The sequence below is a fragment of the Suillus bovinus genome (assembly GCF_016758785.1).
Source record: "Suillus bovinus strain UH-Sbo-P2 chromosome Unknown EDB93scaffold_50, whole genome shotgun sequence".
NCBI lineage: Eukaryota > Fungi > Basidiomycota > Agaricomycetes > Boletales > Suillaceae > Suillus > Suillus bovinus.
Genome location: NW_024542106.1, coordinates 95,012 through 122,302, shown reverse-complemented (window position 1 = coordinate 122,302; position 27,291 = coordinate 95,012). Strand labels below are relative to the sequence as shown.

The 27,291-nt window shown below is 46.4% G+C and overlaps 7 protein-coding genes across 7 annotated transcripts; 4 read left to right on the top strand and 3 right to left on the bottom strand.

Moving 5' to 3' along the window:
- Nucleotides 1–2,108: 2,108 nt before the first annotated feature.
- EDB93DRAFT_1252789 (uncharacterized protein) lies at nucleotides 2,109–2,745 on the top strand (the record flags this gene model as incomplete). The annotated part of the gene is made up of 5 exons (XM_041453339.1): nucleotides 2,109–2,129; nucleotides 2,196–2,261; nucleotides 2,334–2,409; nucleotides 2,459–2,662; nucleotides 2,720–2,745. The coding sequence occupies 5 exons, from the start codon at nucleotides 2,109–2,111 to the stop codon at nucleotides 2,743–2,745; spliced, it is 393 nt and encodes a 130-aa protein (XP_041305241.1).
- A 2,583-nt stretch (nucleotides 2,746–5,328) lies between these two features.
- Nucleotides 5,329–7,513, top strand: EDB93DRAFT_1252788 (uncharacterized protein; the record flags this gene model as incomplete). The annotated part of the gene is made up of 10 exons (XM_041453338.1): nucleotides 5,329–5,441; nucleotides 5,503–5,833; nucleotides 5,887–5,960; nucleotides 6,011–6,099; nucleotides 6,148–6,228; nucleotides 6,277–6,324; nucleotides 6,373–6,665; nucleotides 6,720–6,986; nucleotides 7,038–7,128; nucleotides 7,173–7,513. 10 exons carry the CDS (start codon nucleotides 5,329–5,331, stop codon nucleotides 7,511–7,513), a joined length of 1,728 nt encoding a protein of 575 aa, XP_041305240.1.
- A 1,530-nt stretch (nucleotides 7,514–9,043) lies between these two features.
- On the bottom strand, nucleotides 9,044–9,513 carry EDB93DRAFT_1252787 (uncharacterized protein; the record flags this gene model as incomplete). Its single annotated transcript, XM_041453337.1, has 4 exons — nucleotides 9,044–9,069; nucleotides 9,127–9,330; nucleotides 9,380–9,399; nucleotides 9,455–9,513. The coding sequence occupies 4 exons, from the start codon at nucleotides 9,511–9,513 to the stop codon at nucleotides 9,044–9,046; spliced, it is 309 nt and encodes a 102-aa protein (XP_041305239.1).
- Nucleotides 9,514–12,587: 3,074 nt separating this feature from the next.
- Nucleotides 12,588–13,700, bottom strand: EDB93DRAFT_676312 (uncharacterized protein). The gene is made up of 7 exons (XM_041457080.1): nucleotides 13,438–13,700; nucleotides 13,350–13,382; nucleotides 13,128–13,300; nucleotides 12,999–13,081; nucleotides 12,908–12,938; nucleotides 12,729–12,845; nucleotides 12,588–12,671 (listed from the first exon to the last, which is right to left on the bottom strand). Exons 1-6 carry the CDS (start codon nucleotides 13,588–13,590, stop codon nucleotides 12,785–12,787), a joined length of 534 nt encoding a protein of 177 aa, XP_041305238.1. The 5' UTR covers nucleotides 13,591–13,700; the 3' UTR covers nucleotides 12,588–12,671; nucleotides 12,729–12,784.
- Nucleotides 13,701–15,557: 1,857 nt separating this feature from the next.
- On the top strand, nucleotides 15,558–17,207 carry EDB93DRAFT_1161480 (uncharacterized protein). The gene is made up of 2 exons (XM_041450047.1): nucleotides 15,558–16,347; nucleotides 16,407–17,207. The coding sequence occupies exons 1-2, from the start codon at nucleotides 15,563–15,565 to the stop codon at nucleotides 16,819–16,821; spliced, it is 1,200 nt and encodes a 399-aa protein (XP_041305237.1). The 5' UTR covers nucleotides 15,558–15,562; the 3' UTR covers nucleotides 16,822–17,207.
- A 236-nt stretch (nucleotides 17,208–17,443) lies between these two features.
- Nucleotides 17,444–22,119, top strand: EDB93DRAFT_1241857 (uncharacterized protein; the record flags this gene model as incomplete). The annotated part of the gene is made up of 23 exons (XM_041451938.1): nucleotides 17,444–17,477; nucleotides 17,793–17,899; nucleotides 17,954–17,975; nucleotides 18,027–18,114; nucleotides 18,168–18,270; nucleotides 18,320–18,441; nucleotides 18,487–18,532; nucleotides 18,579–19,537; nucleotides 19,576–19,605; nucleotides 19,658–19,805; nucleotides 19,885–19,990; nucleotides 20,125–20,227; nucleotides 20,341–20,400; nucleotides 20,455–20,562; nucleotides 20,612–20,756; nucleotides 20,811–20,885; nucleotides 20,935–20,975; nucleotides 21,027–21,243; nucleotides 21,294–21,352; nucleotides 21,401–21,531; nucleotides 21,587–21,764; nucleotides 21,818–21,931; nucleotides 22,074–22,119. 23 exons carry the CDS (start codon nucleotides 17,444–17,446, stop codon nucleotides 22,117–22,119), a joined length of 3,042 nt encoding a protein of 1,013 aa, XP_041305236.1.
- Nucleotides 22,120–22,176: 57 nt separating this feature from the next.
- On the bottom strand, nucleotides 22,177–22,886 carry EDB93DRAFT_676100 (uncharacterized protein). Its single transcript, XM_041457079.1, has 3 exons — nucleotides 22,717–22,886; nucleotides 22,590–22,665; nucleotides 22,177–22,534 (listed from the first exon to the last, which is right to left on the bottom strand). Exons 1-3 carry the CDS (start codon nucleotides 22,851–22,853, stop codon nucleotides 22,379–22,381), a joined length of 369 nt encoding a protein of 122 aa, XP_041305235.1. The 5' UTR covers nucleotides 22,854–22,886; the 3' UTR covers nucleotides 22,177–22,378.
- Between the last annotated feature and the right edge of the window lie 4,405 nt (nucleotides 22,887–27,291).

Sequence of the window (27,291 nt, the reverse complement as noted above, 5' to 3'; positions counted from 1 at the left end):
GACAGTATGTAAGTACCTTGATTGTTTCTAACCCTCAACCTGTGCTAATGGTCCCCATCCCTCGTTTCTGCTCGCCTTTTGACAGTATGTATGTGCCTTTATTGTGTATAGTCCTCGACCTATATTCATGGCTCCCATCCCTCGCTGCTGCTCGCCCGTTGATAGGAAGTAAGTGCCTCAATGATTTTTAGTCCTCAACCCATACTCATGATCTCCATCCCTCGCTGCTGCTCGCCTGTTGACAGACTGTAAGGGCCTCTATTTTTTCTACTCCTCGAGCCGTGCTCACGATGCTACTCGCCTGTTAACAGTATGTAAGTGTCTTGATTGTCTCTAGTCCTCGACCCGTGCTCATGATCCAAATCCCTTGCCACTGCTCGCATGTTAACAGAATGTAAGTGCCTTAATTGCTTCTAGTCCTCGAACTGTGTTCATGATCCCCATCTCTCGCTGTCTCTCGCATTTTGACAGCCGGTAGGTGGCTTGATTGTTTCTAGTCCTCGACCTGTGCTCATAATCCCCATCCCTCGCTGCTGCTCGCCTGTTGACAGGAAGTAAGTGCCTTGATTGTTTTTAGTTGTCGACTCATGCTCATGATCCCAATTCCTCGCCTGTTGTCAGGCTGTAAGTGTCTGAATTGTTTCTAGTCCTCGACTTGTGCTCATGGTCCTCATCCCTCGCTGCTGTTCGGTGTTCACAGTCTGTAAGCGTCTTGCTTGTTTCTAGTCCTGGACCTGTGCTCACGATCCCCATCCCTCATTGCTGTTCTCCTGTTGACAGTATGTAGGTGCCTTGATTTGTTCTAATCCTACCTGTGCTCATGATCCTCATTCCTCACTGCTGCTCGCTTATTGACAGTATGTAGGTGCCTTGATTGTTGTCAGTCCTCAACCTGTACTCACGATCCTTATCCCTCCCTCCTGCTCGCCTGTTCACAGTATGTAAGTGCCCTGATTGTGTCTAGTGCTCGACCTGTGCTCATCATTCCCATCCCTCACTGCTACTCGTCTGTTGACAGCGAGTAAGTGCCTTGGTCGTTCCCAGTCCTCGACCTGTGCTCATGATCCCCATCCTTCGTTGCTGCTCGCCTTTTGACAGTGGGTAAGTGCCTTGATTGTCTCTAGTCCTCGACCTGTGCTCAAGATCCTCATTCATTGCTGCTGCTCGCCTATTGACAGGACGTAAGTGCCTTGATTGTGTCAACTCGACCTGTGTTCATGATCCCCATCCCTCACCGCTGCTGACCTGTTGATAGGAAGTAAGTTCCTTCATTGTGCCTAGTCCTAGACCTGTATTCATGATTCCCATCCCTCGCTGCTGCTCGTTTGTTGACAGTCTGTAAGTGCTTTAGTTGTTTCCAGTCTTCGACCCGTCCTCACGATCCCCATCCCTCGCTGCTGCTCGTCTGTTGAACAGAAAGTAAGTACCTTCATTGTCTCTCATCCTCAAATCATGCTGACAATCGTTGCTGTTCATCTGTTAATAGGTCGTAAGTGCCTTGACGATTCTATGTCAATAACTCTTATGAACAGGTTTCACATCTGGTTCTTTTCTTTTGCAGGTGGTGGGTGTCTTGATTATATCATGTATTGAAATGATGCTGAATAGCATGATGATAACTCGTTTTCATAGCCTGATGTCAGTGTTTTCTATTCTATCGCACGAGTCAGGTCATCATTACTCATATAATGTGTAGTTCGTTGAGTATCCCTCCTTGATAACATATCTTCGACGTTCACTCATCTTGCATTCCTTCCTTGCTATGTGCAGAATGTGAGACATTCACCATCAGATTGTGAAGCATTTAATGTATCAATCATTTTGACTGACTCTTTCACTATATAGGATGTGAGTGTGTTTCAATCGCTAAGGATTGTAGCCACATGATGCCTTGTGTTCATCATGCGTTCACAGAATGTGCGTTAATCATATCGTGTCAGATATGATAGTACTCTGCTAACAAACAATCTTATTTAGCTCGTACGTCTATGGATGGCAAATATTCACCATTACATACTGATACTCGTCTGGCTCCAACCCTGACAGTTTGTAAGTTACCTGGGAGCAGCAGTCATTGTCTACAATCTGGTGGCTAATTCTTCGCAACTATGATATCAACCACACAGGAGGTATGTGTATGTGGTTAATCGAATATCAATTCGCCACCTCATGATTCTGTCATCCCTTTCCTGTAGGAGGCAAGTGCTATGCTCTATGGATTTGATTCTGATACCCACACTTTCAATCTGTGGCTAGACCAAGTTAGATCGGAGTGACGTTATCCGGATCCTTCGGCCTTTGGTAGGTCGATTTTCCTTCGCATTGATTCTCAGCACTGCAAGGGTGTGCAACAGGTAAAGGGATCGCCGTCCGCTTTTGCTGCGAGCAGAATTGTTCAGGTTGGCATCGGTAAGTTTCCCACTGCATGACTAGTTGCAGTCTTAATGACAGAATGCAGCTACTATTATCGTCCTCGAGTACTCCGCCTTCCTTGCGAACAGCATAGGGAGAACAAAGCATATCGAGTCTGCCGTAGACTACTACCTGAAATCTCCGACAGCTGTCGCAGTGGAGAAAGGAGCGGAAGAGATTTCTCGTCAAGGCTACGACAAAGAGGAACTGGAGAAGAAGGTTTTCGAGTTCATCCTTGAAAATCGCTTGTGTACGTCCCCTCGCCTTGTTGTGGATCTGAAAGTCGAAGCTTACTGACAGCCTGCAGCAAAGGACTTGACAGAAAAGAAGTAGATGACGCCGGAGCCAAGTTTCCTGTTTTCGATGCGTTTTTTCATGCTATACACTCGTGTTGTACGATACCGAGCATGCCTCAACTCCTGAGCGATGCATACTGATGTTTCCTTATTTCATTTTCGATGCTCTTACCTATGCTATACACCATACTCGGCACGACAGCTACAACTGCTGAGCACTGCAGATTGTGTCGGGTTTCAACACCCACTTTTCGGACCTTATTATATCGTGTGCTATTTTGTGTTATGTAGTTGCGCCCGTCAAACGATCGCTGTTCATTCTTGTTTTCAGTCATGAGAATTTGGGAACTGGCTCGGCATGCTTACTACTGAAGCGGACGGGCATGACGACTACAACATTGTCGATGCTAGTCGGCAGCCTGGGGGAGTAAGTCATGTACATGGGAGACTGCAGTAAATTTAGAACAGACAAATCAGGAGGTAATCAAAGCATTGTATTATTGTCTGGTAGTTGAACATAACTTTACTGTCACCACAAAGGGTAAGATTTCGGACAGAAAACCAAGGCGAGAGGAAAAGACGCGGCCGTATCGAGGCACTGACAGCATCGTGAAGCGTAAGTATACTGTGGAAACAACAAGGTAGCGCCTCGATAATTTGAAGTCGGATGGGAAAAGAGGCTAGATGCGAGCCATTGTGAATATGAGAAACATTCTCGTGACAGGGGACGCACCATCAAATGTCCTACGACTGATCTGCGCGGTTCTTATCGAGTCCATCATTCTTCCGTACGTCATACTAGAGGCTGAGTGAAAGTCTTCCATATTTGTCTGCAACCCAAAAAAAAACGTGTTCAGGTGTGGGCCATCGGGTCAGGACAGACGGCGGTGTCGCTGAAGATCGTATACGGATAGATTTTCCATTTTTAATAGGCGATGTTGATAGTAGTGGTAGGTGTCTCAGCGCTTGAAGTTGCATGGTCGGTGTGGTCACTGGTCCGCCTTTGGTATGTGGATTAGCGACACCCGCTAGAACGAAAACGGGTACTGGCGCAGTCACTGCTTGTAGGTGACCAAGGACCAGATAGCTTTATGAACATGTCACTGAGCAAAATTTGTGGATTTACATACCCAATTAGCACGACAGGGATGCAAGAGCGATGTCAAGAATGACGCGGGCTGGACTCGCTGGATGTTCCAATATGAGCATGTTTCACTGGAGTCGGCCTCAGTGAATCAGTCAACAGATGGGAAAGTTATGTAAAGCATCGCAGCAATCTTCGTGTTATTTGTTGCAATGCTCTAAAATACATTTGAGGATACCCATGGAATGGTTCGAAAATCTACACGGAGCCAGATTTTCCTTGAGGCAGGCTGGATCGGCGTGAATGAGGCTGTCGATTCGACGATGCGTTTACTGTAGACATCACGTGCCGTGACCTAGGTGTGACGCCACATTAATGATTTCGGCCAAATCTCCCATTGTGTATGTAGTGTACATGCGGTGAACTCGAAGTACTGTTAGTAGAGGTCTAATTAATATTTCCGTGTGTAGTAAGAGCATGTGCAAGTATCAATAGAAAATATATTTGAGGGTCACGACAAGAACGTGGTTAGATAGTTGTACAAATAAAATTAATGTTAGCATTATCCAGAACTCGACTCTAGTTCAGTTATTTCAAATACATACACGGGTAATGTCGGCAGTAGAGCGGGAGTGCACGCAGCCTCAAGCAACGATTTGCAACTAAGAATATAATCGACTGTGCCGGCCGGCGCCAAGCCCAACTGTCCATCTTCCCTTGATATTCCCAAGGTGGGGGGTCAAGCGCGTATTGAAACAAATCTCACCATCATGGCGTTTAAGCGGCTATAGTGCGAGGTCCACTGACGTTGAACCTTGGCAGAGCTTTGCAGGTTGCATTAGAGTCACTGGGCCCTTGACAAAACAGCTATTTTCGAGACTTATATCTCCAACGTTTGTGATCTCGCGCATAATGAGGAAATCAAGGAAAGGAATGACGAACATCGACTCGGAACCATCAGAAAGTTGCGCCATCAATTCGGGTCTGCTCACTGGGGAAAAAATTGTTGGGTTCCAAGAAGTTCCAAGTCATTCCAATGATGATCTGGACGCTATCACGATGATACGCCCGTATCATAATGCGCAGTCTTCATTGCGGTCCGAGAGTTGTGATAGAATCGTGATTGACATGTACACTAGTCTTTTGGGAGATATCATGATGATTCTCCGGAGCTGGGAGCACTGTCATGTGCTGATTCAACTCTCCTACTGGACGGAAAGATGATAAGTGATTGTCTTCTTTATCAGCAGCACTAGTACATACTCACATCGCCGCGTAACAGCTGATAGGTGTCGGTGAAGTGAACACAAGCTTAATAATCAAGAAAAGAACTTCTCCTTACTATTCAATGAAGATGCCAAGATGGTCGTGACGTACTGTGAGTCTACTTCGCGACTCGCAAGCGAACACACGAAGCCTTCTTAACTTGATCTCAGCTGATCAACGGCATCAGCATCTTTGCAAAAACTATTATATAGTAAGTACCCGCTCACATCCGAATGGACTGAAACTCTTCTTTTCCTCACCTTTACACCAATGACTAGCCGCCGACAGTCTCCTTGCGGTCGTTTCCCACTGAGCACCCTTCATTGGGGCAACGTTGGTCATGGAACGCACAACAGTAAGCCTCCCACAATACCTGCACCAATGTAAGCATGATGCACTCCGTATCCGCAAGCCTAGATTTCAGAGTTGATGGTGTCTTTTCAGATATCGATATGCTGCCCCGTCTGGACCTTGGCCATGGATGGACCTCGAGTCTGACATTGTTCTAGAAACGGAGCTTGTTCCAACAAAACATCCAGCAGAACAATGGAAGTGGAGAGGATATCCTGAAAACTTGTTCGGGAACTGGGTCGCCAATCGAGTTGCACGGTCTAAGATGGTCGAAAATTGTTCCAGGGAGCCTCGAGAAAAATGCAAGATCTATCATGTCGATATACTTGAATCCGGAGCCTTCAAGTCAGTCAAGGACACCGATCCACCTATTGAGGTTGATGAGAGCGCGTTAAGTCAGCTTTGGGATCAGTTGCAGATAGAGGTGAGGAATAATCGTAGTTTGTTGAAGGCCAAGTTGAACTGTCTTTCCTACAGCCAACAGGTCTTCGTCTCCGAGTTTTGCTCATCGACAATATGAAACACCCCGTGCTTCAGATGCTAGGAACAAGGTACTGAAAGTTTATTTCTTTATATGTGTTCCCAGTTGAACGTGAATTAGGTACAACATCGGACCGTGCTTTTTCACATCCTCATTAAACTGGATCCCTTCTCGATACCAAGAAGAATTTGTCAAGAAAAAAGGAGATCGTAAGCGTTCTCCATGATCTAATCGATGGCGTTTTTGAAATGCCGCAGACATTACGGTAACGCTGCTCTTTGTACGCACAGCTGCATCGGACAAGCCTGTCGTGCCATCGCAGAATAAACACACCTCCTGTGCGTCCGCTAAGATCTCGTGCAAAACATAACTTACTGATTGTCCAGGTGGTGAAAAAGCTATAGAATCACAGGAGTCGCTTCGTCTACACTCCGGTAGAGTCTCCCCCTATTTTTGCTGTTGTATCTTCATGTTTGTTTCAGTTCGCTCGCCAGCGGAGAAATATCTTCTTGAAGACCTGCTCGCTCTACACATGATAAGGTCATCCGACCCTAGTGGTAGTACTATCATATCTTACCACCCAAGTTCTCAATGGAATAGGACAACCGCGGAACGATTGAGCAACTTGGTCCACAAAGTGGGAGAGAGCGTGTATTGGCAGAAGATATTCAAACAGTCAAAGGATCCATCATTAGTCTTCTTGGCTATCCTTTGGTATGCGCTTTACGCCTGGGACGAATCCTTGGACCATCTGTATACTCACATGAACTGGCTGGTATGTTTCTTTGTCGCTTGTGTCGTTCGGTCATTCAGTTATGTCATTATGCAGGAAATAAACGGACTATCAACAAATGATAACAACCTCACAACTGAGTTGCACACTATCCAGGCTCGACTGCTCCATTATGCTTCGCTTCTCGAGGATTTCCGTAAATCTGTGACCTTCCTCAGGAACACGCCGAATCCCGTTCTAGAGTCCTCCGAATTTACTGATCATGCAAGAAGGGACACGAATAAGTTAATACGCAAGGAATGCGATAACCTTCTGTCGGAGATTGACAGGCTGGGTTTCCAATTGACAAATATTACAGACCTCGTTCGTATATTTGCTCCGCTAGATTCGAGCACTGCTGACTTCGATATCCAGGCTAAAGCGACCGTGAACTTTGTCGACAGTCGACGGATGCAAGATTTGACAATAGCAACAGTCCGTGATTCGTCCGCTATGAAACAGGCAGGTCAGGATATCAATTAGCTTGACAAATGCTAAATACCTCGATAGATTTCCTACCTGACAATGATTTTTCTCCCTGCGAGCTTCGTTGCGGTACGCCTAATTTCATTCTCTCGATGATCGATTCAACGACCTTCTTTCAGGCAGTATTTGGTATGAATGTCAAGGAGATTACCGACGATGCCACGGAAACCTTGTTCCATTACGCGGTTGTTTCTATTGCGTTTACTGTGATTACTGCATGGCTCGTGGTTACATTCCAGTCTCACTCTCCGTTCCACCAGCCAGGATCTGGGTTTTGGTGGCGTCTTGCATGGCCATTTTCATATTTCATAAGATGCACGGGCCTGCGGCGGTTGTTTAGAAGCCAGCCCAGTGGACTTCCGTAGGATAGAATCTTTTTGGGTTCGCCATTTTAGCTTACATTGCAGTACGATAATTTGATCGTTATGAGATGTATGTTTAGTAATTTGATAGAATTGTTCTTGGGTTCTTTGACGTCACTTGCATGTGTAAGTTACTAACTTGGTTTTCTTCGCTGAGCGCTGCAGCGCTGAATTTACGTTTTTATCATTGTTGTAAGCACGTGACGTGCAGCCCTTGTCCGCTCTTTGCACGACATCCTCATCCCCGTCGATTCAGTCTGCTTCAAGGAAAACCTGGCTGACCGTGAATTTTCGAACTATTTCATGGGTATCCCCAAATGTCTTGTAGAGCATTGAAACAAAGGACACAAAGATTGTTGCGTTGCTTTACATAACTTTCTCATCTGTTCACCGGTTCACTGAGGTCGACTTCAGCGAGTCCAGCCTGCGTAAGCCTTGTCATCGCTCTCGCATCCCCACCATGCTGATCAGATATGTAAGTCCACAAAATTTGCTCAGTGACATGTTCATAAAGTCATCTGGTCCTTGGTCACCTACAAGCAGTGACTGCACCAGTACCCGTTTGCGCTCTAGCAGGTGTCGCTAATCCACATACCAAAGGCGAACCAGTGACCACACCTGTCATGCAATCCCAAGCGCTGAGACACCTACCACTCCTGTCAATATCGCCTATTAGGAATGGAAAATCTATGCGTATATGATCTTGATTCTTCAGCGACACCGCCGTCTGTCCTGACCCGATGGCCCACACCTGAACACGTCTTTTTAGGGTCGCAGACAAAAATATGGAACGCTCTCACTTACCCTCCAGTATGACGTACGGAAGAATGATGGACTCGATAAGAACCGCGCAGATCAGTCGTAGGACACTCGATGGTGCGTCCCTGTTCATGAAAATGTTTCTCGTGTTCATGACTGCTCGTATTTAGCCTCTTTTTTCATTCGATTTCAACGTATTGAAGAGCTACCTTGTCGTTTTCACAGTATACCTACGCTTCACGATACTGCCAATGCCTCGATGCGCCCGCGTCATTTCCTGTTATCATGGTTTTCTGTTCGAAATCTTCCCCTTCGTCGACAATAAAGTTATATTCAATTACCAGACAATAATACAATGCTTTGATTGCCCTCTGATTCGTCTGTCCTAAATCTACTGCGGTCTCCCATGTACATGACTTACTCCCCCAGGCTGGCATCGACAATGTTATAGTCGTCATGCTCGCCCGCTTTAATTTTGAAGCATATCGAGCCAGTTCTCGAATTCTCATGATTGAAAATTAGAATGAACAGCGATCATTGACGGGTGCAACTACATAACACAAAACAAAACACGATATAGTAAGGTCCGAAAAGTGGGTGTTGAAACCTGATACCATCCGCAGCGCTCAGCAGTTGAAGCTGTAGTACCGAGCATAGTACATAGCATAGGGAAGAGCATCAAAAACAAGGAAATATCAGTCTGCACTGCTCAGGAGTCAGGAGTTGAGGCGTGCTCGGTATCGTACAACACGAGGGCATAGCATGGAGCATCATCTACTTCTTTGCTATCAAGTCCTTTGCTGCAGGCTGTTAGTAAGCTTCGACTTTCAGATTCACAACAAGGCGAAGGGACGTACACAAGCGATTTTCAAGGATGAACTCGAGAACCTTCTTCTCCAGTCCCTCTTTGTCGAGGCCTTGACGAGAAATCTCTTCCGCTCCTTTCTCCACTGCGACAGCTGTCGGAGATTTCAGGTAGTAGTCTACGGCAGACTCGATGTGGTCCAATTCCTCCGAGCTGTTCGCAAGGAAGGCGGAGTACTCGAGGACGATAATAGTAGCTGCATTCTGTCATTAAGACTACGACTGGTCATGCAGTGAGAAACTAACCGATGCCAGTTTGAACAATCCTGTTCGTAGCAGAAGTGAACAGTGAACCTTTCGCAGCCTGTTGCTCACTCTTACAGTGCTGAGGATTGATGTCGGAAGGAAAACCAACCTACCAAAGGCTGAAGGACGCGCATAATGGTACTTCGTTGGATCGAGGCCTAGCCATAGGTTGAAAGTGTGGGTATCAGAATCAGCTCCACAGAGTAAAGTACTTGCCTCCTACAGGAGAGGAATGTCAAGAGGTGGCAAATTGACATTTGATTAATAACGGAGATGCACCTTCTATTTGGTTGATGTGACAGTTGCGAATAATTAACCACCAGATTGTAGACAATGACTGTGGTGCTCAGGTAACTTACAAACTGTCGGGGATTGGAACCAGATGAGTATCACTAAATATTTGCCATCCATGGACGTACGAGCTAAATAAGATTGTATGTCAGCGGAGCATCACATATCAAACAGGATATGATTAACACACATTCTGCGAAAACATGGTGAATGCAAGGGATTAAGTGGCTAGAATATTTAGCGATCGAAACATACGCACATCCTGCAGAGTGAAAGAGCCAGTTTAATTGATTGATACATTCAATCCTTCACATTATGAGGGTCGAATGACTCACATCCTACACAGTGTAAAAAAATATGCAAGATGAATGAACGTGGAAAATAAGTTATCAAGGAGGAAGACTCAACGAACTACACATTATATGATTAATGGTGGTCTGACTCATGCGAGAGAATAGAAAATACTTACATCAGGCTATGAAAATGAGTTGCCATCATTATACCATCCAGTATCATTTCAATACAAGATATAACCAAGACACCTACCACCTGCCAAAAAAAAACAGCAAGATGTGAGACCTGTCTACGTGGGTTGCGGACAAAAGACCATGAAGGTACTTACGTTCTATCAACGGATTAGCAGCAACAATTGTCAGTATGGGTTGAGTATGAGAAACAGTGAAAGGTATATACGTTCTGTCAACAGGCAAGCAGCAGCGAGGAATGGACATCATGAGCATGGGTCGAGGACTACAAACAATCAAGGCACTTACCGACTGTCGACAGGCGAGCAGCAGCGAGGGATGAACATCATGAACACAGGTCGAGGACTACAATTAATCGCGGCACTTACGATCTGTCAACAGGCGAGCAGCAGCGAGGGATGGGCATCATGAGCACGGGTCGAGGAGTACAAACAATCAAGGCACTTACATACTGTCAACAGGCGAGCAGCAGCGAGAAATGGACATCATGAGCAGGGGTCGAGGACTACAAACAATCAAGGCACTTACATACTGTCAACAGGCGAGCAGCGAGTGATGGGCATCATGAGCACGGGTCGAGGACTACAAACAATCAAGGCACTTACCGGCTGTTAACAGGCGAGCAGCAGCAAGGGACGGACATCATGAGCACGGGTCGAGGACTACAAACAATCGAGGCACTTACTCTCTGTCAACAGGCGAGCAGCAGCGAGGGATGGACATCATGAGCACAGGTCGAGGACTACAAACAATCAAGGCACTTACCATCTGTCAACAGGCGAGCAGCAGCGAGGGATGGGCATCATGAACGCGGGTCGAGGACTACAAACAATCAAGGCACTTACTCTCTGTCAACAGGCGAGCAGCAGCGAGGGATGGGCATCATGAGCACGGGTCGAGGAGTACAAACAATCAAGGCACTTACATACTGTCAACAGGCGAGCAGCAGCGAGAAATGGACATCATGAGCAGGGGTCGAGGACTACAAACAATCAAGGCACTTACATACTGTCAACAGGCGAGCAGCGAGTGATGGGCATCATGAGCACGGGTCGAGGACTACAAACAATCAAGGCACTTACCGGCTGTTAACAGGCGAGCAGCAGCAAGGGACGGACATCATGAGCACGGGTCGAGGACTACAAACAATCAAGGCACTTACATACTGTCAACAGGCGAGCAGCGAGGGATGGGCATCATGAGCACGGGTCGAGGACTACAAACAACCAAGGCACTTACATACTGTCAACAGGCGAGCAGCGAGGGATGGGCATCATGAGCACGGATCGAGGACTACAAACAATCAAGGCACTTACATTCTGTTAACATGCGAGCAGTGGCAAGGGATTTGGATCATGAGCACGGGTCGAGGACTAGAGACAATCAAGACACTTACATACTGTTAACAGGCGAGTAGCATCGTGAGCACGGCTCGAGGAGTAGAAAAAATAGAGGCCCTTACAGTCTGTCAACAGGCGAGCAGCAGCGAGGGATGGAGATCATGAGTATGGGTTGAGGACTAAAAATCATTGAGGCACTTACTTCCTATCAACAGGCGAGCAGCAGCGAGGGATGGGCATCATGAACACGGGTCAAGGACTACAAAAAATCAAGGCACTTACTTCCTGTCAACAGGCGAGCAGCAGCGAGGGATGGGCATCATGAGCACGGGTCGAGGACTACAATTAATCGCGGCACTTACTTCCTGTCAACAGGCGAGCAGCAGCGAGGGATGGACATCATGAGCAGGGGTCGAGGACTACAAACAATCAAGGCACTTACATACTGTCAACAGGCGAGCAGCGAGGGATGGGCATCATGAGCACGGGTCGACGACTACAAACAATCAAGGCACTTACCGGCTGTTAACAGGCGAGCAGCAGCAAGGGACGGACATCATGAGCACGGGTCGAGGACTACAAACAATCAAGGCACTTACATACTGTCAACAGGCGAGCAGCGAGGGATGGGCATCATGAGCACGGGTCGAGGACTACAAACAACCAAGGCACCCACCCACTGTCAGCAGGCGAGCAGGGACAAACCATCAGCGTTGTTCATGCTGTTCAAGCTTTGTAAGCTTTGTAAACCACAATCTCACCAGCTGTTTATCAAGGTGCAACTACAGTGAGGGAAAATATATCAGAAAGTTTACAGTTTCGGTACTTCAATGTTTACCATTCGTGAGCACCATTACCAGGGCATCGTCAGATTGAATGACATATTCGTCTTACTTTGAGATGAGAAAACCACTTAGCAATGTCACACTGATAGACACCATCACTGATTCGATGTAGCCCAAATGGTTTATTTGCACAATTAACAAGTGTTCTAGATGATGTTGGAACAAAAATATGTGACTTTAAAATTTGCGACTCACGCAACGGCACACTTCATACAAAGTTCCAGGTTCGATTGTTGTGTCGATACCAAGCAAAACCGTAATTCTTCATTATCCAGTGCGAAAGCGGTGCGTTCTAGTAGAGTGTTACAGTTTGCGTTGGGCTTGTTCATATCTAGGACGGTTGCTAAGATCAATTTTGACATGGGACAAGTCAATTTGAACCACTTACTCTCCAAGCGCACATAGAACTTGGGACGGGTACGGTTTTGAGAGTCGCATAATCTATCACAGACACCTGTCTGAGTGAACAGCACTTCGACGCGTTGTGTAATCCTCTTCGAGCGTTCTTCTGCCGATAAACCGTTTAGTTGCTTCTTGATTTCACCAAACGCGACTGGACGCAGAGACTCAAACTTGGTGAACACCGCAATCACGGGAACTGAAGGTTGAAGGTTTAGTCCGAGCATACTAGCCAGTGACGATGAAGTTGCAAGCTCACCATGCCCAGTGTCGCATTCCATAAAGAACTTCTCCTCTGACAGCTGGAATGTTCGACACGGCTCATCCATTGGTATACAATACCTGATGGCAATCAACAATTGCGGAACGTCAGAAGATAGTTACTTGCCAGATGGTATGGATTCGCTCCTTCAATTTCGTCGTGTGTACTCGTTCTGAGATAAATGTCTTCATGTTCTCGAACTCTTCTTTAGAACCCGCTTCAAAACCACACGAGTCGTGAAAGACAAAACCGGGATTGCTTTTGAATACCATCTCGTTTGCGATGTCATGATCTCCGCGCTGAGCATCTGTCAGCGCGTATATGCACATAGACAATTAGTGCACACACCTTGATCGAGGATTTCACAACGTCGGCATCGATCTACCCACGATTGATCAGCGATAGACGCCTGCATGGCATAGATCATCACCCGCACCTTATTTCCTTCGACATCGTAAATTTCTGGTTCATCCGTAGTGTTACAGACATTCTGAAGGATGGTCGTTTTGCCTGCATTTGCTCTCCCTACGATCAGAACTCGAAAGCGCTCGATCATTTCTTTGATTTCCTGGGCATCGAAGGTTGCCATTGTGGAGATCTTGGTGTGCGTCCTGAAGTAGAGGTGATTTAGTTTATCGTGAAAGCTGTACCGTGGTACAGAACGAGATCGTGGCGAGTTATGATAGCGATTGAACACTAAGCAAGGGCATTTATATATGGCTTCGACACAACAGCTACACACGGCGTCTATCTCTTATCTATCTGCATCAAACGACTGATTATGCCCTCGCACAGACACGAAGCAACTGTTCAATCGTTCGTACGATAAAACACAAGGCTTACGCAACAAATGTGGACGTTGATGGAGATATGAACTATAAGGAACAATCAGAATACGACGGAAATGACATAAATTCGCTCTTCCCTACCCGGTCTAGCTGAAAAACAACGATGTCGGAAATCTCTGTAGATAGAGGTGAGCTCGATCTTCCGAGGTCTTCCAGACGATTGAGCCTTGACTCGGATATATCTGAGAGCAAACAAGGGCATGTCGTGGGCGGCATCCCGTGATGCTCGACAGGGTCGGTACATTTGGAGTTCCCCGGAAGATGGTGGTTCTGGGAATGAACGACGACGGAGCAGTAGGTACCGTGTGTGTTGGCTGAACTCGAGCGTCGACCACGCTGGTTAGCACTGAAGGAAAGGCCGGCTGCGAGCTTGTATAGCTTAAGGCAAGTTTAGTACAAATCCGCGGATGAGTAATTGGCGCATATATTCTGAAGTATCAAAGAAGACGTACCGGCCAACATACACGTATATTCGGGGGACTGACGTGCGTTTTACTAGATTACAACAGAATCTGCCCCAAGAACATTTGGATATTGACTCGTGAGCAGAACAGACAAGCTCCTTGTAACCTCAAGAGTCGCAGTGGCATCCTGTTCTGTGCGCCACCGTTTAACTGGGCCCTCGTTTGACACCATTTCGAAAAACGTTGACAGAATTGGGGGGCATAGCGTTGAATGCTGGGTTCATGATATGGGTGAGATCAAAGTCCTTGTCACGGTGGTGGCCTGCGTCATATAATAAACCGGGCGAAGCAACTGTTGTATCCGTAGTAAGACAGTGAGGGTCGGAAAAGGAAGAATTGTGGGTGCTGAATTGAAATGGGGTTAAGGGCCGCATGCCTGGTTGGTATTTGTGAGTAGACTCGTAACCAGTCTGACTATGCGTCAATTTGAGATGGTGGTCACGAGCCTAATTTGTGAGCTTGGACGTCGATCTTGGAGAGGAATATTACATAATATAAAAAGACATCGAATGTGTGACGTCCCTCAGGCTGCATTTACTATAACCACAGACACCTGTGTTCGAGACTCGCTGAGATTTTGCAAATAAAAATCGTCGACATTGCCCGTCTGCAGAAGATTCTTCAATTGGTCCTCACTGTTCGAAGGTAATTTTCTAGTATTAGGTTTGTCACGAACTCATACGGCACAAAACTTGGTTGCGGCGTTACAGTATGTACTGAAGGAACTTGTGTATCGTTCATAGATTGTGATCAGTAAAGTCTTCGTCCAAAGCGTACTCCGAATTTGGCTTCGGCGCAGTAGCCTCTCCGGTGAATCTGTGACTCGGAGTGTTAATGTAAGATAATTAGTACTTGCTTGGCCGCAGAGCGAGCGACTGAGGAATCTGGTTCAACAAAATTCATAGTCATGCGGCACCATATATTATATAAATAAAAATTCGAATACAATGTATGTCTTGTAGCAGCTCTGGTAAGGAAAGCTTCCCTAATGTCTTGAGACCGTACCACGTACGAGGGCGCACTCCAGCTGAACAGCTCGATATATTCTGGGACTAGCGGTAGACTCCTGCAAGCAAAACGGTTGAATCGCAGGGGGACAATAGTGCGAGTCCATTAATGAGTTACAGCAAAATGAAGTGCGCCACCATGAAGATATACGGTTTGGTTTAGGGCCGGCTGGGATATGGAATTCAGGATCCTCCCATGCTGAGTCCCATTGTGCACTTCATTCTTTTGGTCTCCAACAAACATGAAAGAACTGAAATTTACAAAAGCTACTTCAACCAGCCCTCTCGGTTCGACCTACAGACCAAAATTCCTGTCTCATCGCGCCATTAAGCTCGAAATTCAAGAGGTCACGATCCCGAGTCAGAACTCTTCTGCCGACCCAGCCATCAACGAACGCTCTATTTCCAACCCCAAAAGCAAGGCATATTATGCCATCAAATCCAAATTCCAGGAAGACCGTGACGAATCTCCACCTCCGAAAGTCCCTATTCCACACATACCTCGAGCCGCCCGAGAAGAGCTTTGGGTCATCTGGAAATCTGATCCTCGTGTTCCAACAGTTGCTTCGCGACATGCATGGGCCGTCTCGCGGAATATAAGTCCCTTGCGCGTCGACCAATGGTTCTCCAATCGCAAATCGCAGGCGAAGAAACAGGGACGGCCGATATCAAGCGACTCGTACGAGCTTTCGTTGAAGCCACGAGCTGTTCCGGTGACACTTGAAGTGAAGAGAGAGCTTTTGTCTCCTTCACCTGCCTGCTCTGACAGAACCGATGTTGACTCGCCATCTGACACACTGGTTACGTTTGGGGCCTATGGTTCCGACTCATCTTGTGTGTCTCTGAGATCGTCCGTGTCTGCTCTGTCTATGAGATCTTCCGTATCTACTCTATCTATGGCTCCGGAACCTACGCAAGGAAATTTATATCTACTCCACGATGTTCAAAATTCCTCGCCGGTATCACGCACCCTCACTCCGGGGACAGATGTCGAAAAGGATGCAGGTTACGACAAAGATCTCTACAGGTATGCTCTCCTGAAGCGTGTGTGGTGTATGAACGACGCATATACCCTCATTGCAACAGCCTAGCGCCGAGCTTTAGCCTCTACGACGATAGAAGCACCGATAACATACCCTGCAGTGAAGATTTGTTACAGAGAGTCTGTAACCAAGGAGAATCAGACATATCCGACTTTATTTGCACTCTTTGCAAACCCATGGAAGGTGATACCTCTTTGGTTATACATTTTAGAGCTGTACATATACTCATCCGATATCTCTGTACTGACTTACGCGGGCTAGATTATCCGAAAATAGCTCTAGATGAACTTGTCAAGCAGTCGATCTTCTCGTTCGATACCTCTGTGACCATGCTCCCCGCTTACGCCCGTCTTGATCCCACCCCCGATACCCGGATGGAACTCTCTGCTATCCCGTACCTGTTCTGCACACCTGATCTGGCCTTCATACCCACGCCTTCCGGTTCCTCGGCTTCATAGACGATGGGGGAACTCGCACATAAACCTACTGACAAATGCCTTTGAGGTCTCTGGCGATAGCGCTTTGGATCTTCTGTTGATGGACTCGGAGCTGTTGTGTTGATGGAGATCAAAAGGAACATTCACAAAATTGGACAATACTGCTCTGGCTCTATGATGCCACCCTCTTGTACCGGACCGTAACAAGTCTGCTTGTAATGTATTTGCTGCGCTTAATATCGTGATACCACACAGTAAGCTGTCGAGTATGCTCAGCCTGACTTATATAACCACGAACGAGTGACTCGAGTGGCGTAGACATGTAGGAAATGGCCAGTCTATGCATATGATGCACAGATTCCGCAACAGAAGTCTGTGTATGATCGGAAAGTTCCGGGCATGTATCATCGCAACCATGTCAGCCGTTGACACCATATGCTCTATCTGTCAACGTTTCAACTGTCATAGTAATCTCGTTAACTTTGTCAGCTTGCCGTCACAGTTCTAGTCCCTTGGAGGAAGGACATGGCAGCTATGTTACAGACGACGACGTGGTGTTGGCACTGTGGCAAGCGGGTAGGAAATAGTAGACTGGCGAGCGCGCAGGTAAAGGTGAGTTGGTAGTGACATCTTCCGGTACTATATGAAATTTGAAATTGGGCCTAACGTTAAACAAGGTAAGTCTTGGCTCGAGTCAAAATCTTTCACATGGACAAGTTAAATCTTGCTCAGGACAAGCATGGCACCATCTCGCCCTCAAGTTCGCATACAGACAGATCCACCTAAAATCATCAATAAATCGAATTCTATCGTTGAAGTAGAAAGAAACCAGCGCCGGTCCTCACAGGGGCCGTCAAACGAGGATCAGAATGAACGAGCAGCGAGCGACATAGAGAAAAATACTGATGTAACATCCGAGTCTTCTGGTCCCACAGAGAAACAGCCAGTAAAGCAGAAGATCAAGTTGCCACAAAGCTTGCGATGGATACCAGCTAACTCTACTTGGTCCAAATGGAAACCCGTCATTCGAAGCGCCCTTGCCGCCTGGATCGCTGTGGTGGTCTTTGTTATTCCCCGAACAGAAAATATACTCGGGCAGGTATGTTGTGTTGTCACTTTTATATTGTTCGTTCAATGATCGCGTCGTTTAAAGGCAGCCTTCCTTATCATAATAGGTGAGTAACCCACATATGAGTTCATTATGCCATAGCATTGACTCTTTCTAGCTTCGTTTTTATCACCTCCCAGCGATCCTTTCATAGCAGTTCTGGAACGCGAAATCATCGTACTCGCATTTGTAGCATTGGGTTGGGCGTATGTACAACTCCTTTCTCTTCGTTCTTAGCTGATACAATGATCCCTTTCAGCTGGGTCTGCTTGGGCCTTTTGTTTGCTAGCTTAGCTCGCACACAAACCGTACCCGACGCTAGTCTACGCACTATTATCACAGGAGAGTACATTGAAGCAGGGGTAAGCTTTGTTTTGAAATCGAGTACATATGTTGACGCGTGTGACAAAGCCCTCCGTTATCTTGGGCGTTTTCCTTTTCATCGGAAGTGTTTTCTTCCTATACATTAAGGCTAGACTAGGTCCCGGACCTTTCCTCCCCGCTTCGGTGTTTGGATGCATATGTGTTGGTGCGTATCGCTCATATACACTTTGCTTCTTTGAGCTTATCTATTACAGACATTCCTTGACTACCGCTGTTCTTTTTCCTTATCCGTACTACAAGGTGACAGGTTTTCTGTTTCGGAAAATGTACACTCACCAGTCTTTAGATCGGTCAAATAATCATTCTTCCAATGGCATTTCATTCTGCGATCGCCCTTATCTTGTCGATTCTCGTGTTTCCGCAATCTGTGTCCGCTCACTTCACGACGTGCATGCAGGGGGCCGTCGCGCCTCTTGCAACAGCCATCTCATTACACAGGTCTCATCTCCTCGAAGACGTCACCTCATCTGCGTTCTCCCACAAACAGATTACAGATGCAACAAGCAAAGCTGAGAATACATTGCCTATGGTCGCAGCTGCTGCCCGATTACTGAAAGCCGATATCGTCTACGCACGCTTCGCGCCTACCGATTACGACGAATTGCAAGTGATCGTGCGCAAGCTTATGGTGCGAGTGCATGGTATGGGTGTATACTATACACTCATCGATCCGACGCGAGAGCGCTTCCCTGTCACTCCCGCTGTCTCCCGCCCTGCAACACCTGTGCGTTCCGGACCGCCCTCTCCTCTGCCCGACAGGCGGTCTAAAGAAGAAAAGCGCGCACCCTCGGCTGACCAGGAACTCAGAAACCGCAAACAATTCCATCACCACCGGCCGCTATCTTCCCGCGTACGGTCATATCCCGTGGACTCTACCTCGCCCCTCCATGGTCCGCACCGTCAGTATAAGCACTCGCACTCACACCACGCCCATAACACACTCTTGCACAGTTCCTTGCTGCACTTGGCGCTTTCTCGGGTGCCCAAGCACTCAGGGGAAACAGCGGTGGGTGTATTTGAATCGCAGAAATATTTGAACTTGGAGGCGATACATTTGTCGCATCCAGATTCAACTTTCTTTACCGCTCGAGCAAACGAGCTACTCAGCAACAGCTGCCAGGATCTCCTGAGCGTGTGCGAGGAAGTACTTGGAATATCTGGGGCCTGGATAGGCAATGCTAGGAAGTTTAGATTTGATTTTTCAAGGGGCCACCATGAAGATAAGGCGCAATATATAAGAAAGAAGTCCAGATGTATGAGGATTTGCTTCAAAAACTAACAAGGGAACTGGACGAATTCAAAACCAAAAAGAGGTGCACAGTTTACGTGCTCTTGTGCCGTTTTGTTACTGAGCAGTCGCGACAGGTTGACTGTTTTGGACCCATATCGTCCAATGTTCGACAGTAACGACGATGCGTCTAGTGACTATGAAGTTCCTCCCCACCGGTTTCTATTCCACTGTTATGTGTACCAGTACCATCTCTTGCAGTTTTCTGCACTATTACAAGACATGGTGCGTCAATTCTTCGACCCCAAGTTGGTGATGAATATTAAACCACACGCAGCTCAAAGAAATCATTCGACTCGAAAAGGAAAGAAAGAAGCCCAAATTATGGCTTCCTTCCTTGCCGAAGTTGTTCATCTGGAAAACATGGGAACCGTATGATATTAACGAACAAGAGGATGATGAGGATCCTGGTATATTTCTATAGGCATTCTTGTGGTCAATGTTGCTAACATTACGGTACAGAAATTATCCCAGGCATGGACCCTGCTTGGATGACGGACCTCGGAAAGGCAGTCAAACGCGATCCCGATGCCCTTCCCCCAAGAAATGCACTTGAAACGGCGATTGAACTGGATTTACCGCGCCGCCATCAGCATCGGAGGTGGAAACACGCTCTTCGCCCTGAAAGCGGCAGCGTTAACAGGTCGGTCGTCCTTCCTTTTTAAGTTTAATTTTCTGACCGTCGGTATGTTCAGTGATCCTTTCTATCCCGTCTTTCCTCAAGACGTCGGCAGAGTTTGCATACGGTGAGTGTGCAGAGTGTATATGCTTTTGGTCCCCAACTGACGATGCGTGAAGCAAACAAATTTGTTTGGGCGGTGTAAGTTAGATCTTTGCGGACTCCGTAATGCTAGAATGATTGACACTCTCGAAGTTTCATGGCTCAGCTTACTCTCGCGCGCTTTCGCGGAGATACGACGTTCGGTTTAATAGCTAGGATAATAAGTACTTTCGTTGGCGGCTTGATTGGTACAGCCATATGGTGCGTCACAGACTTGAACGATCTTTGCAGATTTTTCATTGGCCCACAGGTATATTTCCGCAGGGAACGGCCGAGGCAACCCTTATGGACTGGCAGCTGTGTGTGCGGTCTGCTACCCGTCATTTTTCTTTGCTCGATTGTATTGGCCTATCCCGCCCATGACGAATTTGATTATATGGGTCACAGCGGCATTGGTATGATTTAAAAGTTGGAATTTTTGAATGAATGAAACTGATGGTTTGGCACAGGTCATGGGGTATTCATATGAAGATACTCATTTGACTGTCTCTTCGTCACCAGGGTGGGGTATTGATGTGACTTGGGTAAGTCTTTGTGTGCCTTTCTCGACATATTGGCTAACACGCAATAAAGCGCCGTTTCGTACTAGTCACCGTCGGTGTCTTGGCTGCGGGGTAAAGGATTTCCCTGATTGCACATTTAACAGTCATTGATCTCGTTGACAGTATTTTCTCCCACTTCCCTCCGTCAACGACTATTCGTTCGTATCAGCGGCGAACGCTGGCTACAACATCGGCTGAACTTGGAGCGATCTACTGTTCGGTCGTGTCCTATGCGAACTCACACGTAAATAGAGACAACGCCATCATAGTTCGAAGCTTGTTAGCCATCCGCAGCAAACTCAAGCGATCACTCATGCTGAAGGAGAATGTCATATACGAGGTGAATACTAACGTTCTGGATAAAGACCCTCACACGTGTTCATTTACTAGTTTTCGTTGCGCGGAAAATGGCCCGCTGAGAGGTATCTCAAGATATTGGAGATTCAAATGTGAGTATCTATATCTTCTGACCATCTTGTGTTTTTAATCAAAAACAGGCAAATCGCGTACCAGTTATGCCATCTCATGTCGATAGTGCATGATCTGGAACCTGCTTGGGCTCATGCCTTCCTTCGCCGGACGCGGATGCTTGATTCGGATTTCCAAGGCGATGTCCTCGCTGTTATCAGTATGCTCTCTGATCATACTCTTTTACCCGCGGTAAACTTATGCTCCCTTCCCAGGTCTGATCTCCAATGCACTGCACACAGGCTCTCCTTTGCCTCAAATTACGCCATGTCCATTACTTGACAGGTTCATGCTCAGGCATCACGGTTTGAACGTAGTGCATGAAGAGTCGGAAGACGATTATGGGTTGCCACGGACGCTTACCGTGGAAACGTTGGAGAATCTGCAGTACATGTGAGTCCTCTCGTTTTCTTTCCATTCGAGAGGTTGATCATGCTTTGTTTCAGGACATTTTGTGTTGGCGTTTCTACCACCTTTGGGATTATCACTCGACTTGATCGTTTGATGGTTGCTCTTAAAGAGCTGGTCGGCGAGCAGTATCATATTGATGGTATGGGGATGTATGTGAGAGCGACGGAAGTTTGAGTCCTTGACTGTTCGCATTTCACTTGGGTCCTAGGTTTTTTCGTGTACCTACTGTATTACTGTAAAGTGTACTCAGATCAATTTGGCCTATTTGATTTGTTATCTATACCTATATAGTGATCATAGAAGAAGGCAAACCGCACTTCACAAATTGACAATGTAGTTCATGTCATCTCCACATCGAAGTATCGCATATTATGAGAAAGAAATTGACTGATTCAGGATGAAAAATAAGAATATATGGGTGCTAGCTGCCTGAGCTTATTGTCCACTACGACGGATATCAGCAGACAGCTCAGGAAAGATCACACCAGATCATTGTTATACACCAACAACCTCTATCTTTGCAAATCTTCATCCCAAAATCCAGCGATACAATTGGCGAAATTGCACAGCCCACCATGCTCCGAACCTCACAAACTCTAGGTCAAAACGCCCGGGAATCCATGATCCTTACCGATTTGTGGCCTGAGCATATTTTTCATGGGTCGTAGGGTACGAAGGCTAAGAACGAGTCCTTGGTTAGCTTTGCCCAGTGGCTTCTTTACAACGTCGAAAAGAACATGGTCGACGCCGTCCTGTCATTGTTCTGATTGCTGTGTTAAGAGCTCTTGCATGTGGAAAGGGACGTACCTGGATGATCATGATGTTGTACGAGACCTTGCCGTTCATCACTGGCGTGCTATCTTCTTCCAACTTCCGCGAGGAACTCAGGATCTGTTAATGCCTGGGAATGATTTAACCCAACTGGTAAACGCACATTTGGGTACATGACTCATGAGGAGCGCCCATGAAAAACAGGAGGCTCTGCGAGAAAGGCGAGACTTTACATAAAGTATACGCCGATTGGAATGGAATGAAAATGATACTGAAGTTCAACTTCAGAGGCATATGCATAGCGAACTTTATGGAAAGCCAGGCAACCTGTAAGGCTGGACGCTTTTTTTTTTTTTTTTTTTTTGATCCAATTTTTTGTCCATTGAGAGATATACTCTATGTAGGACAGTACTGTCTAGTCAGGGAGCCCCATGCTCCGTCCCTTCGTTACATCCCCAAATGCCCTGGTGTAAGGCGTACCCCACCAGTCCGCCGTTCCCGCCGGCCGTTTTAGATGGGCGATGTGGTACACTATGGGATGACTATAAGTAAGATTGCTTGTGTAGAGGCTATCGGTAAACGTATAACGCATGCTCGGTCGCTTTCGCGAGCCAAACAGAGATCAGTTGGAGTGTGCAGTAAGAGTAAGGTGGATATAAGAATCGAGGAGACATAGAAGCTGGGGTGCGCTTCCTAGATGGACTGAGAGACAGGTGGTCCAAGGTGTCGGGGAGTCCTATATCCGCGTCTTGCTGGCTGAATCCCCAAGGTGAGACCGAAGATCTCGTGTAGGCGAGCTGTTAGGGTTGAGATTAGGGGAGGATATGATATTATGGAGGGAGTCAAGTGACAGTAGAGTAGTAGCTGGATATTAGGGTGCGTCAGAAAGGTCAGGTTTTAGGTAGCGAGATTTCACCTAGCGTGGATTTTAATCAACGAGTTTGGTTAACATATCGGACAAGGATGACAATGGCTTCTGGGTCAGTTAGGATGTGCGATAACGAGGTGGATTTCCGTCCCAGGGCCTGGGACATGACTTGACGAGCTGCGAGATAATGCGGGAATTCAAATAGATAGTGAGGGACAGTTTCATCAATATATGGGCAATGAGGACAATCGGGAGAGTCGGTTTTCGTGAGTCGGAACAGGTGTTGGTTGAGTGGTAGGTGACGGGTGCGTAGGCCAATGATGAGACCGGTGAGACGTTTAGAGAATGACGAGGTGAGCTTGAGAAATGAGTGTTTGATGGCAGAGGGGTCTATATGTTGGATATGTGGCTGGACGCTTACATGGCATGCCGCTTACAACATCACAAATCACGTGTTACACTCCTTCATAACTTATCACTGAGGCCAGACTCGGGTCTCTTACTTACCATTACGTGCCCCCCTTGTATCACGCTCAAAGAATCATGGTAGTGGACCACAAGCAACACTGGGCACGGTTGACATTTCCAGATAAATTCCAACAATCTCGTGCGAAAATTAATCTCAAAAGCAACAGTGGTGATTGGCTTCGAACTAGGTATTCAATATCATCAACCATGATACTAAAGCGAAAGCAGAAACATGACTCACTGCCGCGACGTGCCCCTCGGGCTTCTGGCTTAATTCTCAACCGACGACTAGCTGCATTCCAAATATTGACTCTAAGGCGCGCAAGTGAGTCATATGGTTCAATCCTGGCTGCATAGCATACTCACGAGACAAAAGTTACTGCAGCATTCCGAATGTGAATCGCAAGGAGCACCGTTGGGATAACATGATGCAACAAACTCAGATGCTGTCAAAGCAATGATAATGGCGAGAAGGGAGAAACACATTTTCTGTGCGAGGAGATATGGAATCTTCTGAGGGGAATATCGAATGATATCTCTGAGGATGTAGGAACACTGTGGCCCGTGCCAGGGACAACGACCAGCTTTTATATCTTGTATATACTTATGGGCACTTTGCTGTCAGATCACACGAAATTTGGCAGAACCTGCAGGAGAGTATTTATCTGATTTACTACGGTCGTACCATGACTTGCTGGCAGGCATCGTCAATTCTCTTATTCGTCACAACAGAACGCTCGCTGGAACTCCCGATCTTACTGCATACCAATTGAACTCACCAGCGTAGCAACAAATTTGAGAAGTTAATACTCATTCTCGTAGGTACTTACGTGTCACAGTTCCTCTGAAGTCTTTGAATCGGACACCTGGCGAGCGGACGGTAATTTCGGCAAGTGTGACTATCCGTGGCATTTGTGTGATTCACGAAAATCCAAATGGCAGGCTGTCACGAATACACCGTAGGGGATAGTATATGTTGCTTCAAATACTAATCTCATCTGTTCAAGTTCACAGGTTCACTGACAGGCCGTCACCCAACCTTGCATTTCATCCAACACTCGCTCGATTAAGAGTCTCGACGTTGCTCCAGCCTTCTGGCTTAATTCTCAACTGACGAATAGAGGCATATCAAACCTTGACTCTAGTGAGTTATGTGGTTCAATCCTGGTTGTACAGCAACCTGCTCATAGTACTCACGAGACAAAATCTACTGCAGCAAGGGTGTTCATATTCACAGGTGCTTGATCGCTTGGGTGCTGCTAAGGACATCGATAGTGTGTTCGAGCGGCACCCGGAGCTTGATCCTGGTCACCATCATCTCAAGATAGGTACACGACATGAAAACGTCGACCACATCAACCGTGAGATGTGGAGGGGAGACATTGTATCTGGGTGATGTGATCTTCCTTCAGCATGACAGACAGGTCGGGATATGGCTTTGTCTATTCTTACTCGGTCACAGATTGATCTGATCAGTTATTCATTTACGATGCTCTTTTCTGATCCTGTCATCAACATGCTTCGTCCATTTGGAATGAACAAGTACCTTGGAATCTCATTGGATGACACAGAGGATGTTAGGCTCTAGTGTTGCTGTAGCTTGGGCTTCGAGCCCGGCTACAGCTGAAATTAAAATGTGGCTGGCCTATAGTCGTTCTCAAAGTTGACTTCGTAGAAATTCTGCAAGGTAAGAATTTTGCAACTTGCCGATAATTAGAGCTCCGATGACAAATCAGGAGGGTATACTGTCATAATTATCAATACAAACTCAGGGATAGTAACAGGATAGTTTTTGATACTCAGTGAGGATCCCCAGCCTCCACAATAGTATGGATACAGGCTTCTCTGTATCAATACTCATGCCAGTGCTGTTCTCGGGCATTTCCAGCCATCCCATTCAGGATGTACCTTAATTCCTGTGCTTCCATGCTTCTCTCTGTATCAATTCTCTGGGAAACAGCATGCCGAGTGTACCTTAATGGGACAGCAGTCCAAATATATCGCATTTCCGTTCCTATTTGGGACATACCTTCTTCTCCTGTCTAAATATATCACATACTTTGTTTTCCGTTCCTATTACTATTCGACACATTTACTTGTATCAATACAGTAGCATGTGCCATGTTCCATCATCTCCTGTCTAAATATATCACATACTTTGTTTTCCGTTCCTATTACTATTAGTGCAACAAATTTACTTGTATCGATACAGTAGCACGTGCCACATTCTAGAATCTATTGTCAACCAAAATTTCACGAAGTCCCGCCAGTACAGTGTCACGTGCTCTTTCAACCAAAATTTTGACAAGTCCTGCACAGGGATCACCTGTATCAATACAGTAGCACGTGCCACATTCTAGAATCTGTTGTCAACCAAAATTTCATGAAGTCCCGCCAGTACAGTGTCATGTGCTCTTTCAACCAAAATTTTGCCAAGTCCTGCACCTGCATTCACACTGATTTTTTTTCGAGTCTCTCATTTCAAGTTGCTACAAAGATATTTCAACATTTGTATCATCAAGGATGAATATATTTGTGTCAATTAATACATAGTGTTACAAGAACATCTAGACACTTGGGCCCCTACCATTTTTCTCCTTATCCTCCTTGTCTCAGCCCTTGCATCACACCCTTACCCCGACCTTGCTCTCGTTATCCTTGTCATCCTCGCATTCCCCTTCGCACTCTATCTATCACTTCAGCAGAACCAGTACATTTGGCTGGACCCTTTCTCTGATGAAGCATACCCATGCTCCATTCCACCTGATGACTGATCCTGTGGACGGTCCTCTCTACCCTTACCGTCCAGATCGTCACCAATGACATGATGCACGCTGCATCCATTTGCCCCGTTTCCCTTTCTTATTCTATGACTCAGTGCGCAGTTGCACATTGTACTTATACTTAGATCCACAGTGACACAATTGTGCCCCTGCCTGTTTCACTTCCTATTTCTGTTCTTTGACTCATTTCTTATCTGCACATTCCAGTTCGCCTATGACTCACCTTGAATGTGCCTTCCTCTTTTAGTATCACCCTTTGACCATATCTTCTTCTGGTAGTATGAGTTCTAATACACTCCCCATCCTCTATATAAACTCGCTACCATGTAACTAGTTCTCTAACTTGAATCTACTTGGTTCTTGACCTCCTACTCTCACCAGAGTGATTCCTTCAGCCTAGCCAGCTGTCTATATTCTACTTTCTTATCTGCTCACCACAGATAAGTCTCTATTCTCGATCTTTACTCATTGACATCGTCGTTGAGCAAAGTCCCTGTTATTAGTTGGACTTCTGTTCTTCTATTAATGCAGATCTTACAATTAACCTTTGGGTGTCATAAGCCTTGGCAGATATGCTTATCGTTGAGCCCCGCTTGACATAAGCTACCCAATTTGGACA